Source organism: Chrysemys picta, chromosome 22, assembly GCF_011386835.1.
Source record: "Chrysemys picta bellii isolate R12L10 chromosome 22, ASM1138683v2, whole genome shotgun sequence".
Classification (NCBI taxonomy): Eukaryota; Metazoa; Chordata; order Testudines; family Emydidae; genus Chrysemys; species Chrysemys picta.
In genome coordinates this window covers 16,028,646-16,043,558 of record NC_088812.1, presented here as the reverse complement: position 1 = coordinate 16,043,558, position 14,913 = coordinate 16,028,646, and the positions used below count along the sequence as shown (strand labels likewise).

The 14,913-nt window shown below is 56.5% G+C and overlaps 1 protein-coding gene across 3 annotated transcripts in view; it reads left to right on the top strand.

Moving 5' to 3' along the window:
* SPRYD3 (SPRY domain containing 3) overlaps positions 1–14,913 on the top strand; it is a 37,532-nt gene that overhangs the window by 15,330 nt on the left and 7,289 nt on the right. For 2 of the 3 annotated variants that reach the window (XM_008169526.4, XM_042842182.2), the window contains exons 7-8: positions 7,168–7,317; positions 11,285–11,342. In XM_008169526.4, the coding sequence (XP_008167748.1) occupies positions 7,168–7,317; positions 11,285–11,342 (208 nt within the window). The remainder of the gene's footprint in view (positions 1–7,167; positions 7,318–11,284; positions 11,343–14,913) is intronic. The other variant, XM_042842183.2, reaches the window with a different exon arrangement.

Here is a 14,913-nt window from a genome sequence, read left to right as displayed (position 1 = left end):
AGGACGCGTTATGCCAGGCAAACTCGATGGCTTTTTATTTTCATTGGCTGACGTTAGAGGAGGCAGGGAGCATGCTGGAGAGGCATCAGCAAAGCGTTTGAGATCGTCTCACGCTACTGTCCTGTGGGGCTAGCTTCAGTGCACGCCAATCCAATTACCTTCCTGGGTTGGAGCCGACCCGTGTGGCGTTGGGATGAGGCTGGGGTGCCATGCGGCTGCCGGCATTCAGCCTTTTATATAACAACCGGGAAGAGTTTGCAAAATTAACTGCCCGCCTGAAATCCGGGGTGGCAGACGCCAGCGCCGCTAAGGCAAAGGGAGCTAGGAAGGTTGTGGATCTGGGCAGGAAATAGCCATGTTGCCAGCTGCTGTGATTTCTCTCATGACTCTCTTGCTATTTGGTGTCTCCTTACTCCTTAAAGCACCATCTCCTGGAGTCATGTGACAGCATCTTCAGCTTGCTTTTTTTTGTTTAATTATTGAAAGTTTCTAGCCCTTGTGGCTGTGGAGAAAAGCTAGAAAACATGACCCCAACTGTTTAGAAACTGGAAAGCAAATATGAAGAATCACAAATTATTTTTTAAACCTCGTGATTGGCTTAAAAATAATCTCACGACTTTTGGAGCCTGACTCCGAATTTTTGGATGCTTGGGGCTGGCGATGCTGGATCCAAACCTTTTTTTTCTTGTAGCGCTTACTGCTGCAAGTGCATGGTGCCTTCACGGAGCTAGCTGGCTGTAGCAGATACTGCGCCCAAATCCAGTCTGTGGCTATTCGGTGGGCAGGGGCTCCAAGGGAGATGCTGGGGGCGATGGTGGGCAGCGAATTGGCTGAGAGTTTGCAGTGCAATAGGGGGTCATGTTAATTTGGCTGCACCTGTGTTACAGATCAGAGAGGTATTAGGTGTCCATCCAGCCTGCCTAGAACTAGCCCAGGCTCCCAAGTGCATGTACAGGCATCTCGCTGCCTGGAAGGCATCACTGACTAGGGCTGAGATGGGATGCAGAGCAGTGCTGCCGATCAGTGGGCGGGAGTGAGTAACCATCCCCAAGCAGCGGGAGGGCAAGAGGCGGCGTTCGGGGTGATCTGAGTGTCTCTGGCCAGGAGTACGTGCAGTCAGCACCCCTTCCTAGCGCTGTTCCCGGTAATCAAGTCTCCTCTCTTTTTTTTTTTTTGGTCAACTAAACAGATTGAAAGCAGCGTCAGGTATTTTTTCTGGCTCTTTGCTCACTTTTGTGGCTCCCTCTCCAATTTTTAACCCCCCTTTTTAAAAAGGGGGGCCCCAGAACTGTGCCCAGTGTTCCGATGCTGGTCTCAGCCGTGCTGCGTTAGAATCCAAAGACGAGGCTGCGCATTCTACGCTGCAGCTTGACGCTGCGATGGAGAATACAGCCAAGTTTTTCAACAGGGAGACTAAGCGGCCTGTAGGGGAAGGAAGGCCTAGTGGTTAAGGTGCTAGCCTGGGGCTTGAGAGACCCAGGTTCAGGTCCCCACTTTGACTGTGACCTTGGGCAAGTCATTTAGGGGGACACTGATTTTCAGGGCGAGTTAGGCACCCAGCTGCCATTTGCGCCTTTGACAACAAAATTCCTTTTTAAACCTCTCTGTGACTCAGTTTCCCCATGTGTAATGGGGATAATAGCAGGGTTGGGCAGATAAATACACTAAGGATGTGAGGGGCTCAGACGCTGTTGGGACGGGGCCCAGATTCATGTACTTAAGGGCCTGATATTTCAGCTCTTTATAAAGGAGGGTTGGTGTCATTGTCGTGTAATAGATGGGGGAACTGAGGCACAGAGCAGGGTAGGGGGTGAGGACTTGCCCCATGCCACCCAGCAAGGCAATAGCAGAACTGATGTCTTTGAAAGCGACTAGTGATTTTTTTTGCATATCCGAACCACCGATCAAATGGCCTGGTTTCCAGAACGCGGGTGCTCGGGACTTTCTGAGAATTAGGCCCCTCTAAGAGGGTGCCACGTTGGGGTGGGGGCCTCCGAATCACAATCACTTGAAAGCCTGGGACATGATTTTCAAATTCCCTGTGCTCTGCCCACTGCACCATGCAGAGATTTTAATCATCTCCGACTGACGCTAGCTCTCTGATTCTAACCACCGGGAAAGAACAGTTGGTGAAAACCACCTCCGCCCTTGGGCCAGCCTAGAAGGGGAGACTGCAGACTGTTCTTCCATCTTGCCACCCTTAGTGCTGAATAACTTTGCCCGTGCTAAATTCCCCCTCCCCCAATCCCTTGAATTTCTAGCCAGGGCTTTTCCGTTTTAGCTCCAGACTGTCAGGAAATGATAATGCACATAATTCACATTCTTCTCTCGGACAATCTTATTACTGACGGCCCTTGATGAAAGGCCTGCTTTGGGTTTGGGCGCTCCGGCTGGCTGGGAGGTGGGAGGTAGAGGGCAGTTTTACCATGTGTCTGTCTGCTCCGAAAAAGCTGGTTGTCTTGGAATTTTCGTAGTCTGCGCCACAATCGCCCCGGGCCGTCTCCCCGCACGTGCTCCCCGTCCTGGGGAATTGCACAGGCCTCTTTCTTTTTCCAAATCCTGCTGCCTGCTAGGAAGTACAGATGCCCCCTTGAGAAGCCCTACTGGGATTATGGGCTGATTTTTTTTCCCATCCGCCCCCTTGCCTCCCTTCCTGCCCATGGCAAAGGATTCTTAGGCTTGTCCATATAGGGAGCCCCTGGGACCTTCATCCATCAAGTCAAGACTCCATTCAGCAATATGAGAAAGGCAAGGTGGGCATGTGTGCCCCCTCCTGACACCAGGTCCTACCCCCGCCCCCAGTTGAGAACTCATGCCTAGGGGACCAGCCAGCATGGGACTGCCTTTCCAGAAGGGCTCTACACACTCAATGGGCTGCCTGAGCCACTCTCCGGCTCTGTGCCTTGTTCCCTGCACGGGAGCCTTCTCCAACTTGGGGCAGGGGTCGCTTGCTGGCCAGGGGTCGCTTGCTGGAGGATTCTCTGCGACTTGAAGTCTTTAAATCATGATTTGGGGACTTCAACAGCTGAGTCAAGGGAGAGAATTATTCCAGGAGTGGGTGGGTCAGCTTTTGTGGCCTGCATCATGCGGGAGGTCAGACTAGATGATCATAATGGTCCCTTCTGACCTTAAAGTCTATGAGTCCTCGATCCTTGCGGTGCGTTTTTCCTGGCACAGGGGCTGCCTACGGCACCACCACAGAGCCAGCTTCTGAGAGGGGCTCAGCGCCGTCCCCCCGTCAAAACAAATAGGAGCTGTGCATGCCCATCGCAGCTTGGGATCCGCTCCATTGTACTCTGCAACGCGAGGCTTCCAGATTACAGCTGCTTAAGGCCTGAAGTGTCTGTGTGTGATCGTCTACTTGAGCCCCAGCCGCAACCGAGCTATTGAGGGTCCCGTCGCTCGCTCTCTGAGTTGTTTGCCTCAGACAACTGTGAACCTCAGCCCTTATGGATGGGGCTGTCGTCGTCTCTTAGCACTGAGAGCGTTCCGAGCTCTGCCACGGGCGAGGCAAACATGGTGTATGGGTGTACGGCCATGGAATGGGGCACGAGGGAGGGTGCTGGGGGGTGCACTGAGCTGGAACGCAGTGGGGGAGGGATTGGGTAGGGCTGGGGGGAGTCCCTGTTGATGGACGGCACAGGGCGGGGCTGGATGGCGTAGGCGGGCAGCCGCTACTCGGAGAGTCTGTTATTCAGATGATCCCTTACTAGTTTTAAAGCAGCTAATTAAAGGGGGATTAAGGTGTTCTGTGGGCAGCACCGCTGGGTGAATCACCGCCACTGCTGTGAGTGCTGCCATGGCGCTGGGTAAACAATGCCCCTGTTGTGTCTCCGGGAGGAGCGTGCATGCCAGTGCCTTCGCTGGGGCAAGTTGCAGCCGAGGGGCGTGAGCTGCCGGTGGGAAGGTCGCCAGGGCCAGGGGGCCCCACTGGTGGGTTCCAAGCCTGCCCCTAAAAAATGGGCACCCAAGCAGGCTCTGGAATGCCAGTACTGGGGTCTGAAGGCATCTTCCCACGCTAGGGGTCAGAGGTCAGGATCCTACAACCCGTGGGCTCCGTGGCTGTCCAGCTGGGGGCTGCCAGCTTGTGGGGCAGGTTGTGCTGGTGGCTTTTGTGTTGTGAGCATCCCCGGAGCCTATTTCCTTCCCCAGGTTTTAGGGAATGGGGTGGGGAGGGGGAGCCACCAAAGGGTCTCAACCTGTGCCCCCCAATCTGGGAAGCCCCTGGAAATGTCGCCCCCCCCAAATGCAGCTTGGATTAGGTCCGGAGAAGTTTCCAGGGGATGGGAATTGAAAACCATATGAGGAAATCCTCCCCCACTGGCTGGGGGGGTGTCTGCCCTCCCCCCCCCCTACCGAAAGCGGGGGTCCACCATTGACTTCAGGACAGCCAAAGTTTCCCCCCAAATGTCTTGAGGCTCCCCGCCTCGAGGGCTTTGGAGTTGTTCTGCAAGATGCCAGCTGTCCTGCACGAAGGGTGGAGCCATGGGACTAGTGGTCGCTGGGGTCATGCCTGGTTTTGTGGGAGCCCCATCACACCATCCTGCCCAGAAATGGGTCAGGTTCCATCTTCAGCCTCTGTAGGGCACTTGCCCCCACCCTTCCTACTGAGGCGGCAAACTTCCTTCTCCCCAGCCTCAGCTGCTCCCTGGCCAGTTTATTCCCACCTGTTCTTGTGCCAGCATTGTCCTTTGGCTCCTAAATCTCTTCCCCCTTCCCGGTGTAATTTACCGAGAGCAATCGGATCCCCCTCAGCCTTTGTCTGGCTGAGCAAGCCAAGCCCCTCCTGTCTCCTCTTGCGAGATCGGCTCCGTTCCCCTGGTCAGCCTAGTGGCTCTTCTCCACACGTGCTCCGGTTTGAATGCCGTGCTCTGGCCTGGAGCACATGCTCTGGTTGTGTATTGCCGCGAGGTAGCAGAGGTGAGGGCTGTAGCCTGGGGACTGGGACACCCAGCTTCAATTCCTGGCTTTGCCCCACACTTCCTGTGTGACGGTGGGCAAGTCACTTGGTGTCTCTGTGCCCCAGTTCGGGGCTATTGGGGATAACTGCCCTGCCTCGCAGCAGGCGTAGGAAGATAAACACACTGACAAGTGTGATATGGCCAGATGTTGCGGTGATGGGCGCCATGTTTGTACCTACAGTGGATTGATAAGAGCATGGAAAAAACTTCCCTGGCTCTGGACAGCTGGGGGGCCCCACAAATCCCTGGGCATTCTGCATCCCCCCCCCCCCACGGTGTTTTAGAGCAGTTGCTGTGCTCATGAAACTCTTCATGTGATGGTGAGCAAGCTCCTTCCCATCAACCTGGAGAACCAGCTCCGGGTCTGGTGCGGTCATTGGCCCCGGCCCTGTCTGGACGCCACATGCATGCATAGTGTGCAGCCACGTGTGTTATCTGCCGTCCTAATCGACGGAGCTGACATGCTCTTTTATGCAATCCTACGTAGGTATCCTCCTCTTCTAAGCTTGCTTTCTTCCAGCAGGGGAACACTTACAGTCTCTTTCCAGTGTTGTTCCTTGTCAAGGAGTGACCCGAGCTGACTTCGTCTTCCAGAGCCTCGTGCTGATTTTATTTTGGTGCTTAGATGGATGAGCAGTTCTCAGAATCCCGTGGCAATGCAGCGACTGAGTGGAAAAATGTAAACCACTGACCCTTTCCATGGCTTGGCAGGAGCCAGCAAATATTGGTTCAACATGCAGCCGGGCTCCGAGACGCGGGGTGGGGTTGGGGAGCTAAAATGGACAAGATGCTTTGGGCCTGGTGCAAACTAATCTGTCAGCTCCAGCTGTCAGCCAGTTGGTGTGTTGTTTTCTTGATCGCCAGGCCTTTGACGTCGTGGATCGGCTCTTGCCACTCTCATCTCGTGCGTGTGAATAAGACTCTTCCTAAGGGATGAGCCCAGGCAGCCCTGGGGAGCAAAGGAGGGGGTGAGATTGTCTCGTTCACGATCTCTGAAGGGATATTTTTCCACGCAGCTGCGTTAGGTGGGACCAAGGGCCTGGCTTGCTAGAGGCAGGAAACAAAAGCTGATGTCTGTGAAGCAACAATTGGAATGTCGGGTGCTGTCCAAAGAAAACCTCGTGACATAGGGCTTGCCTCATGAATCTGCAAAGCTCCCGGCCTTGTAAACATCCCCTTCTCCTCCTGAAAAACCCAGATTTTGCAATTCCCTCTGGATCCCCAGAGCAACTGGGACAGAAAATGCAGCTTTCTTATCTCTCTTCCCCGCCCCCACTGCCCTCCCAAAGTTAGCCAGATCCCAAGTGAGATCAGTTTAACTCAGTCTACCACTGGGACACGATCTAGGTTTTCTCTCCAACAGAAGCTGTTGCTTATGACTCCCCTTTCCTCCCCAACCCCAGGGCTTTTCGGGGACGGCTGCCTCTTTTGGGGAGCTGGCTATGGGGCATTCTGGGTGATGTGGTGGGAGGGAGGGGGTAGCCTAAAACAGCTGTCGTCGCTGGGTTGTCCCTGGCTTGTTTGAAAGGGCTGAGTGGTCTCATTGTGCTTCCTAGAAGATGCCTCTCTGTATCCCAATCCCAAAGCCAGCAGGTTGGCTGGCTTCTGTCACTTCCTTTCCCTCTTCTGCTGAAACTTACCGACCTTCAGTTCTGAAATCTGTCCGAGCCCCCCTCCCCGCCCAGTGTTGGGGGCATAAGCCCCTCCCACTGGGCGGAGCTAGAGCGCTATATAACTAAGCCAGACTGAGTGACCCCACCCAAAGGGCTGTAGAGACGCAGCCGGTCTCCTTCCATACAGGCTGTTCCATAAGCCATTCACTTCACCTGGTGCTAGCGCCATCGCTTTAAACTGGGCCGAAGAGCTGAGTGACATTCTTCTTTGCTCCCCGCTGGGCTACGAAACGCTCCCAGGCTGGGAACAGATGGAACCTGCAGCCCAGGCTCCCCGCTGGGTCACTTGAGCAATGCAGACAGCAGCAGGGCCTGCTCTGTGGCCGTGCAGGGGACCTTTCCGGGGCAGACAATCAGTCATTCTGCAGGTCAGGGGTTCGCTACCTATGAATTGTGAACAGGCACCTGGGGGGTGAGGAGCTGGGAATATCTTGGCATGGGAAAGGTGAGAACCGCTGCCATGGGAGTCCCTTGTGGGTCTCTAGTGCCGCGTCTGCTCTCAGGGGCTGACTCCGTTCTCCTGTTCTCTGCAGCTCCTGGAGTACGTGGGCAAGGGAAAGAGCATCATCGACGTTGGGCTGGCCCAGGCAAGGCACCCCCTGAGCACCAGGAGCCACTACTTTGAGGTGGAGATCGTAGACCCCGGGGAGAAGTGCTATATCGCGCTAGGCCTGGCCCGGAAGGTAAAGCCACTGGATGGATCCCACATATCCGTCCGATTTGTGTCTGTCCACGAACCTGCTGATAGCAAGAGTGGTTTGAGCTGGGGCTTGGGAGACCCGGCTGCAATTCCTGGCCTAGCCCCTGACGTCCAGCGTGACCTTGAGCAAGTCGCTTAATCTGACCCGTGTCTCAGTTTCCCACCTGTCCAATAGGGATAATGCTTCCCTACCTCCCAGGATGGGTGGGAGGATAAAATCTGCAAGTGAGTGTTTTGGGGCTCAGATACAAGGGTGATTAAGGCCAGATCAAGTCCTAGGTAATGTCTCTGGTCACCTAGACCTTCCTAGGGCTGTTAGCACTCGTTCCCATGTTTAGGGAGAGTGGGGAGCAGACCCACTCGCCTGGGGTCCTTTCCCGTCTCGTCTACAGACTCTTCGCTTTCCCACCCCTCAGTTTCAGTAGGAGGGAGCTCCCACTTAGCGGTGTGAGAAGGTTAACGTCTGCGATGTGCAGGCTCTCTGGCCGGAGTTACAGAGCCTGAGGGTGGGTAGCTGTGGGCAGGAGGGCCAGCGATGGTGGTGGTGTGGGGTGGGAGGGTTGATTGGTGCCGTTGGCTGTCAGCACTTGGTTTAGATCTTTCTAATGTGCCCAGATGTCCAATCCAGCACGGTAGCACTACATCTCTGCAAAGGGTCTGTAACGCCAGACATGAAGACGTTGCTTTGCCTTCAACCTGTGGCTGCGGCTTCAGCTAATGAGCAAAGATGCTTGGGTCTCGGTTGTGGGGGCTTCCATTTGTTCTCATTACCCTCTGTTCTCATCACCCTCCGTCCCCTGCCATCTCCAGCTCCTTCCATTGCCAAGGCTGGGTACCCAGGGCCAGAGGCTGTGATGGCATAATCCTCCCCCTCCCCTCCCCCCCATGGCAGCATTGCTGAGAAGTTGGGTAATTGAGGAGCATGGATCCAAGTGTGGACAGTTTTTTACTCTCAGATGGTTACAGACTAGGTGCCCAGGTCCCTCCCGGCTCTGTCATTGTGAATAACCCCTAGCTCTTCCCAGCAGCACATCTCAGAGTGCTTTACAAAGGAAGTCAGTATCATTATCCCCATTGCATACCTGGGGAAACTGAGGCACCGAGCAGGGAAGTGACTTGTCTGAGGTCTCCAGCAGGCCAGAGCCAAGAATAGAACCTAGGTGCTTCCTAGATCTTCCATGGTTGTTCTGAGGAGATCTCCCATCATGGGATGACCCAGCCTGACCCTGTTTAGCTTCCAAGAGGTGCCCCGATCGCTACTCAAGCTGCATGTTTTATTATTGTGCCTGTTTATTAAAAGCCCCTTCCCAGGCACCCACCACCCCGGCAGGTGAATGATCTAGCCAGGCCCATTTCTCTTTGCGAGGTCTCACTTGATTGTGGCGTGGGCGCCACCCTCTAGGCTGTGCTGCCTTCCCCTTGAGAATGCAAACCTCCCCCTGCCCCTTTCCGGTCAAACGCAGCCATCTGTTTCTGTGTTTGTCCCGACGTGATCTGGATTCACGCACGCACGTTCGCCTCCCGGGTGATGCAGCGCATTCCCGGCCCCTGCTGCGGCTAGCGTTCCTCGCGGCACGGGAGGCTTGCCAGGTCTGTGCCATGTGAGAGCCGGCCCTGGGGGTGGCTGTACCCACGCTGCCAGGTTCCCTGCTCCTGCCAGGTCAGCTCCTGTCTACAGGGTCTGCTCGTTACCCAGCTGTGCCTTGTCTGATGACAACCTACTGCCCTAATCTAGGACAGTGAGTGATTGGAAACTGCTCTGCGGGCACTGCATGAAACGAGGGGGTGGGCTTTCAGTTCAGTTCCTAGCGGGGGAGCGTCTGCAGCGTAAGGCCACCATCGCAATGGGCACCTCTGCTGGCATTCTCCGCAGAGACCATGTAAAACTTGGTCCGCACTTAGGTTTTGCTGTGTTAACTCTGCCGGCTTTTCCCACCGGCTTATTCCGGTTTGGGGAAGTGAAATAAGTGATACCGGCATAAGCAGTTTTATAACTCTCTACACTAGGGCTTTCGCCAGCATAGCCGCATTGGCAAAACCTACCCTGACGGCGATAGCTCTGCTACTCAAACTTCTAAGAGCAGACTTGGCCTAACGAAGGAGACCAACGCAGCCCCTCTTAGGCACTTTCTTCTCTAAGAGAGAAGGCGTTTTGTGTTCCCAGGTCTGCCACTGGCCTGCAAGGTACTTCCCCTCTCCCCTCCATGCCTCAGTTTCTCCATCTGTAATGTGGGGACAATGATACCTCTTTAGAAAGCACTTTGGGATAAGATCTAGGGCTGATGACGGGTGATTAAGATGACTTGATGAGAGGTAAGCACTGAGGAAAGACCACACTGTTTGTAGTTTTCACATGAGTTGGTTGGCAGCGTTGAGCTCGGGAATGAAGGGGGGAGCCTGTCCATCGCCAGACCCCTAAGGAAGCTGCCCTTCCACTCAGAAGGGAGGACTCAAAATCGTTAACAGGGCAACAACATGCCAGGGGTGAATGGCCCACAACAGGCAGGAAGTGGCCCTAAAACGTGGGCTGGGAATGAGCCAGAAGCGACCCCGTCTAATCCCGCTGTTCCTTGCCTGCTTTTGCTGGAGTTGGAGTGCGGCAAACAGGTGGAAATGGATGGGTCCAGCGATCTCTGGGGCAGGCCAGGTTGAGTGTGATAAGGCCATGCTGGGTCACAGCATTGTCAGCTGGAAACCCTAAATTCCATCTACCCTGAGCAGGTCACGACCTTCCATGTATTTAACCCCACACGCCCCTGTGAGGCAGGGCGGTTCTCTTATCCCCATTGTACAGGTGGGGAACAAGCACAGAGAGACTCGGAGTCCGTCTAAACTGTTCCCTAAACCTGGACCTGTGGGACCATGGCTTGTGGAGTCGAGGGTCCGCACTGGATTGTGGGACCCGGGTCTCAGCCGTGCTAACGTATCTGTGCTGACCACCTGACTCGGGGCTGCAGCTTGGCAGGCATCCACACTGCTGAATGATGGGGCTCGGAGCCGAGGTTCAGTGGGACTCTGGCTCTGACCCACTGTCCTAGCAGGGTCCTAGGAGCCGGATCCTGCGGGCTTGGTGCCCTGAGTCAGACCGATTTGTGTGTGGACGGAAGGGGGGGGCTTCAGAGCCCAGGTTCAGTATGCAATGTAGACATGCCCTGGTGACTTTTCCAAGGAGCAGCCACTTGATTCCGTTCCAGGTTTGCCTCCTAACCACTGGACCATCCTTCCTGTCCGATCGCCGCGTCATATTGCCGGCACTGGCAGCACCGCAGCCCCTCTGAGGGATGCAACGGGACCATCTCTATACTGGGTCCCCGGCCCCGTTGCGTTCCCGCTGCGGCGCTAGCCAACCCACGCTCTGCACGGGGCTGGGCCGCCGTGGAGCAAGTTGCTGCGTAGGTCCCGGGAGCATCTTTCAAACAGGCGCCAGAAAGCGCTGGGGAGCAGGTAGCTCTGAGTCACCTCTGACTCATGCCGGTGCCTGGGCAGCCTTCGGGCAGGCTTCCCTCATCCCCGGTGGTTTGGGATTGGTCTCGGTGCAGTGCATCCTCATTCATTGCGCCGCAGCCGTCTAATCCCAAGGGATTTACCTGCCGGTGAGTCATGCACCCGAGGCAGGCCATGCCCCGGCCTCCCAATTAACTCTCGCATGGGCCAAGAGCTCTGATTGCACAGGGTCCGGTTCCCCTCCCCTTCCCGAAGCCAAGCGAGTCACAGCAGCTGCTGTCAGGCCCCCCTAGCCTCGGTCGGGGATGGCGGGGGGGGGGATGCCATGGCGCCAGGGGTGGGGGATGTGTCTGCCACGCTTTTACAGCTGGATTTTCCATCTCAGCCCAAGGCCAAAGGCAATCTCCCATTTTATAGGGAAATATTTTAGCAATTCCCGCCGCTGGGACTCTAGGTGATAACCGGTGAAGTCATGAGACCCACCCTCCCTCCTCTCTCTGCCCTAGGACTACCCGAAAAACCGCCATCCCGGCTGGAGCAGAGGATCTGTGGCCTACCATGCAGGTGAGCGAGGCAGGACTGGAATGGGGAGGAATCTAAGTCTCTGGCCAGACCCCAAAGGAAGCTGTCCCTTCCCAGTTTAACCATGCACTTCCCGAATGCAGAAGCATCACCCGCAGGCAGTCAGCCCAGGGCACACCACTTGGGGGACGGGGGAAGTGTCACACTCCCAACACCGGACACCAAGTGTTTAGTGGGGGAGTGTTCAAAAGCAGGTAAGGGAGTTAGGTGCATAAATGCCACAGGGCTTTGTGCGCTGAACGTTTGCCGGAACGTTTGAAAATGTCTTTAATGGCAAAGGGTCCGGGTTTCGTTCTACTCTGGGGGCAGCCTGTCCGCCGTGGGGTCTGGATCGTGAGTGCAGAAGTCCAGGGAGTTGGCAGCCCCCCAGAACAGCTGGGTCGCTGCTGTCTCAGACCATCAAGGCTGCGTGTTTCCAAGCTACTTGAGGGGCTCTTTAATATCTCAGTGTCTTAGCCAGGTCAGCAAACTGCAGCCTGGATTGATTTCTGGCGAGGCCCGGGGTTGGGGCACAAGTTTATCAGCCGGGAAAACTGGTTAATCACAGGTAGCTCCAGTTACTTACAACCCCGCTGGTGACTGCTGCCATATCTGCCTGTCTCCGGCTTGTGTTGGATGATCGTGGTTCTCTCGTAGTTGTGAGTCCTCTCGCTCCGTGAGCTGGAGCCGGTCAGACCCACTGCACTCCAGCAGGGATGGGGGATCAGTTATTTCCATTGGGGGCTCAGTTCATCTGGCTGGTGCCTTCCAATCTTCTTACACCAAAGCTGTCCTGGCCCCTTTCTGCTGCCGAACTCTCCTCTGGGTCCCTGATGCTCCTTTCCGCCTGCTTTGAATTTAGCCCACGTTAATCTGCACCCCAAGGAGAACAGCGAGCCATTCTTAATTTGCTAAGTACCCGAACATGCAGCCGCCCTCTGTGGGTTGTCTGTAGCGGGGGTTGAACCGGCGACTCTTGGTCTAAAATCGTGAGCCTCTCCTGCCTGAGCTAACAGTCTCCTCTGCTTCTGTGTGAGCCAGCCAGCTAGCAGGGTTCCAGTAACATCCCCACTACTGCCTCTGCTCACAGAGCCGCGTGAAGGGCGGTTCTCCCCCAGCCCCTGTATGGAATCAGGGCTCAAACACTGAGGGCTGCAGGCCCAGGTACGGACACGTTCCCCCTCCCGGGGCTCATGATAAGCAGTTGAGCCGAGGCTGGCTCTTGCGTTGCTCGCTGTGGAAGCCCAGGGGACTAGCGGGTGCTCGGCACCTCGCAGCAGCAGGCTCTTAGGCAGAGCAATCGGCCAGGGATCTGGAGGTCGGACTCCCTGGAGCCTCCAGCTGCCTTTCCTTAGAGGGTCGGCTGAGGTTCTGCGGCCTGCGTTGTCCAGGAGGTCAGAATAAATGATCACGATGGTCCCTTCTGACCTTAAAATCGCCGAGTACAGCGAGATCCGGGGTTTCCCTCTTGGCGCCGTGTCTGCTCCACCAGGCCAGAAGGAGCTGGCAGGTCTGGCTCGCTGAAGACGGGGGTTCTCTCCCCGGCCTTGGACTGTCTTGCTGGCTTCCGGCTGATCCCCGTCAGCTGAGAATTAGCTACGAGCTCGTGGAGCCAGCTGTCCCACTGCGGCTGCTCCCGCCCAGCACGCTCCACCAGCTGGGAGCTGAACAGCTGCTGAGGGCAGGGTCTGGCTGGGGGGCTTGTTTCTGTGACCTGCTGCCTCTGCGGCAGTAGCGCTTTTGGAGATGCTCGCTGCAAAGACCAGCTCCTGCTCTGATCGTTCTGGGCTTTCAGTGTCCGTGCTGTACCTCTCCCTAGGGGCCCCCGGGCCTGATCCCTGTCGTGCTACACCAGCTGGGCATCAGGCCAGGTGCTGTGTAACCACACAACCAAATCTCCAAGGAGCCGCTTGGCCAGTCGGAGCCAGGGGGCTGCTCGGCTCGGGGGGTGCCTTTGGCGCGCCCACCGCACCACCTGCATCTGCTGCTGCCAAGGCCCAGCCGTGCTTTCGGGAAAGGGGTTGAAAAGATCTGGGTGCAGCAGAGCTCAAAGCGTTTTACGGAGGAGGGCAGTAGCCTTATCCCTGTATGACAGATGGGGAAACTGAGGCACAGGGCGGGGAAGTAGATTTCCCAAGGTCCTCCAGCGGCAGAGCTGGGGATAGAGCCCAGGTCTCTACACGCTAGGCCACAAGCTGCTGAGGGCAGGATGTTTACATCCATCAGTGCCTGGGTGGTGTCAACATCTCTGCTTGAGCCACCCAGTTCTGGGCTCCCAACGCCTGGTTCAGGAGCCCCATTGCCACCATCTAGTGGTGATGGGGGTTTGTCTGTGGGTGCCGTGGGGGCAGCCTGCCCTCTTGCTTTCCCTGGCCTAAGTCAGCCCTTCTGTCTCGGCTCTTAGCGGCAGAGGCAGTCTCAACCCTCGATGGACGATGGAGGCCTGGTCACCATAATCCTACCGGGTCCTCTGGCTCCAAGACAGCAGGGCTGGTAGCCCTGGGGCCCTTCCCTTGGGATTGAAGCTGTTGGGAGCTGTCTCCCCCCTCCGCGTTCCCTCCCTCCCCTCCATGGGCAATCCGGCCTCCTGGGCTCCCTTTCTGCCTGATTAAGGATTTTATTTTCACTGTCTGACTTGTCTCTCTGAAGGAAAAGCTGTAAACGCTTTTGGTTCCTGGCGGTTTCTTTCCAGTGCTCGGCGCCAGGGGAACATTCAAATTCCCATCCAAGTATTCGATCTGCTGCCTCCCACTTCCCTTCGCTGGCCACTTCACCTTCCTCCTCCTCCTCTTCCTGGAAAAAAATCTCCTCCCACCTTTTTTCCCTTCGTGTTACCCAGCCTCGCAGTGCCAGCTGCTGCTCTGAGTTGCCATAACCTCTGGCAGACACGGGCGCTCCACGGAACCACAACAAAGCCGCTCAATGAGCCCCGCACCGGGGGAATGTCCGGGCAATAGAGCCCAGGCTGGGAGGTAGCGATGCACACGGGCGAGAGCATCTCTGATCCGCTCATGCTGCGGGCGAGTGGAAGAAGTCCCACGGGGGGGGGGGGGAGAGTCTGAAGAAGCGAGGGGCAGTAACCCAGCCCTAAACTCCCTTGTGCGCTCCTGTTCATTACGTGGCCCTCTCCCTCCATCTCTCGCTCCTGCCAGCTCCCTGGTTTGTGGCTGGCTGGCAAGTCGGGGGGAATCTCTCTTGTTTTGCTGCCTCTGAGTGTCTGGCTCTGGCTCTAGCTCTCATCACCCTCCTAGCTCGGATGCTCCCCTCCCCATCTTTGCCAGGCCTGTGGCTGGCGTGAGCTGAAGGCATCCGTGAGGAGTGCGGGAGGCCTCAGTGGAGTCCAGCCGCCCCAGTGGCTCGCTCACAAGCGGAGATCTTCGGCCTGCGGTGCCCGGCTTGCTCTCTTGGGCCAGTGGGTCTTTGCGGAGGCCTGGGGCCTTCCTTGCCCATCGTCCCATTTCCCCCCCCCGGTGGGCTGGCTAGCTGAGAGCAGCTGAACATTGCTGCCCATGGTGGGCATTGCAGCCAGGTGCCTGGGGGGTGTCTGTTTGCCCCAGTGCCAGGCCAGCTCTCA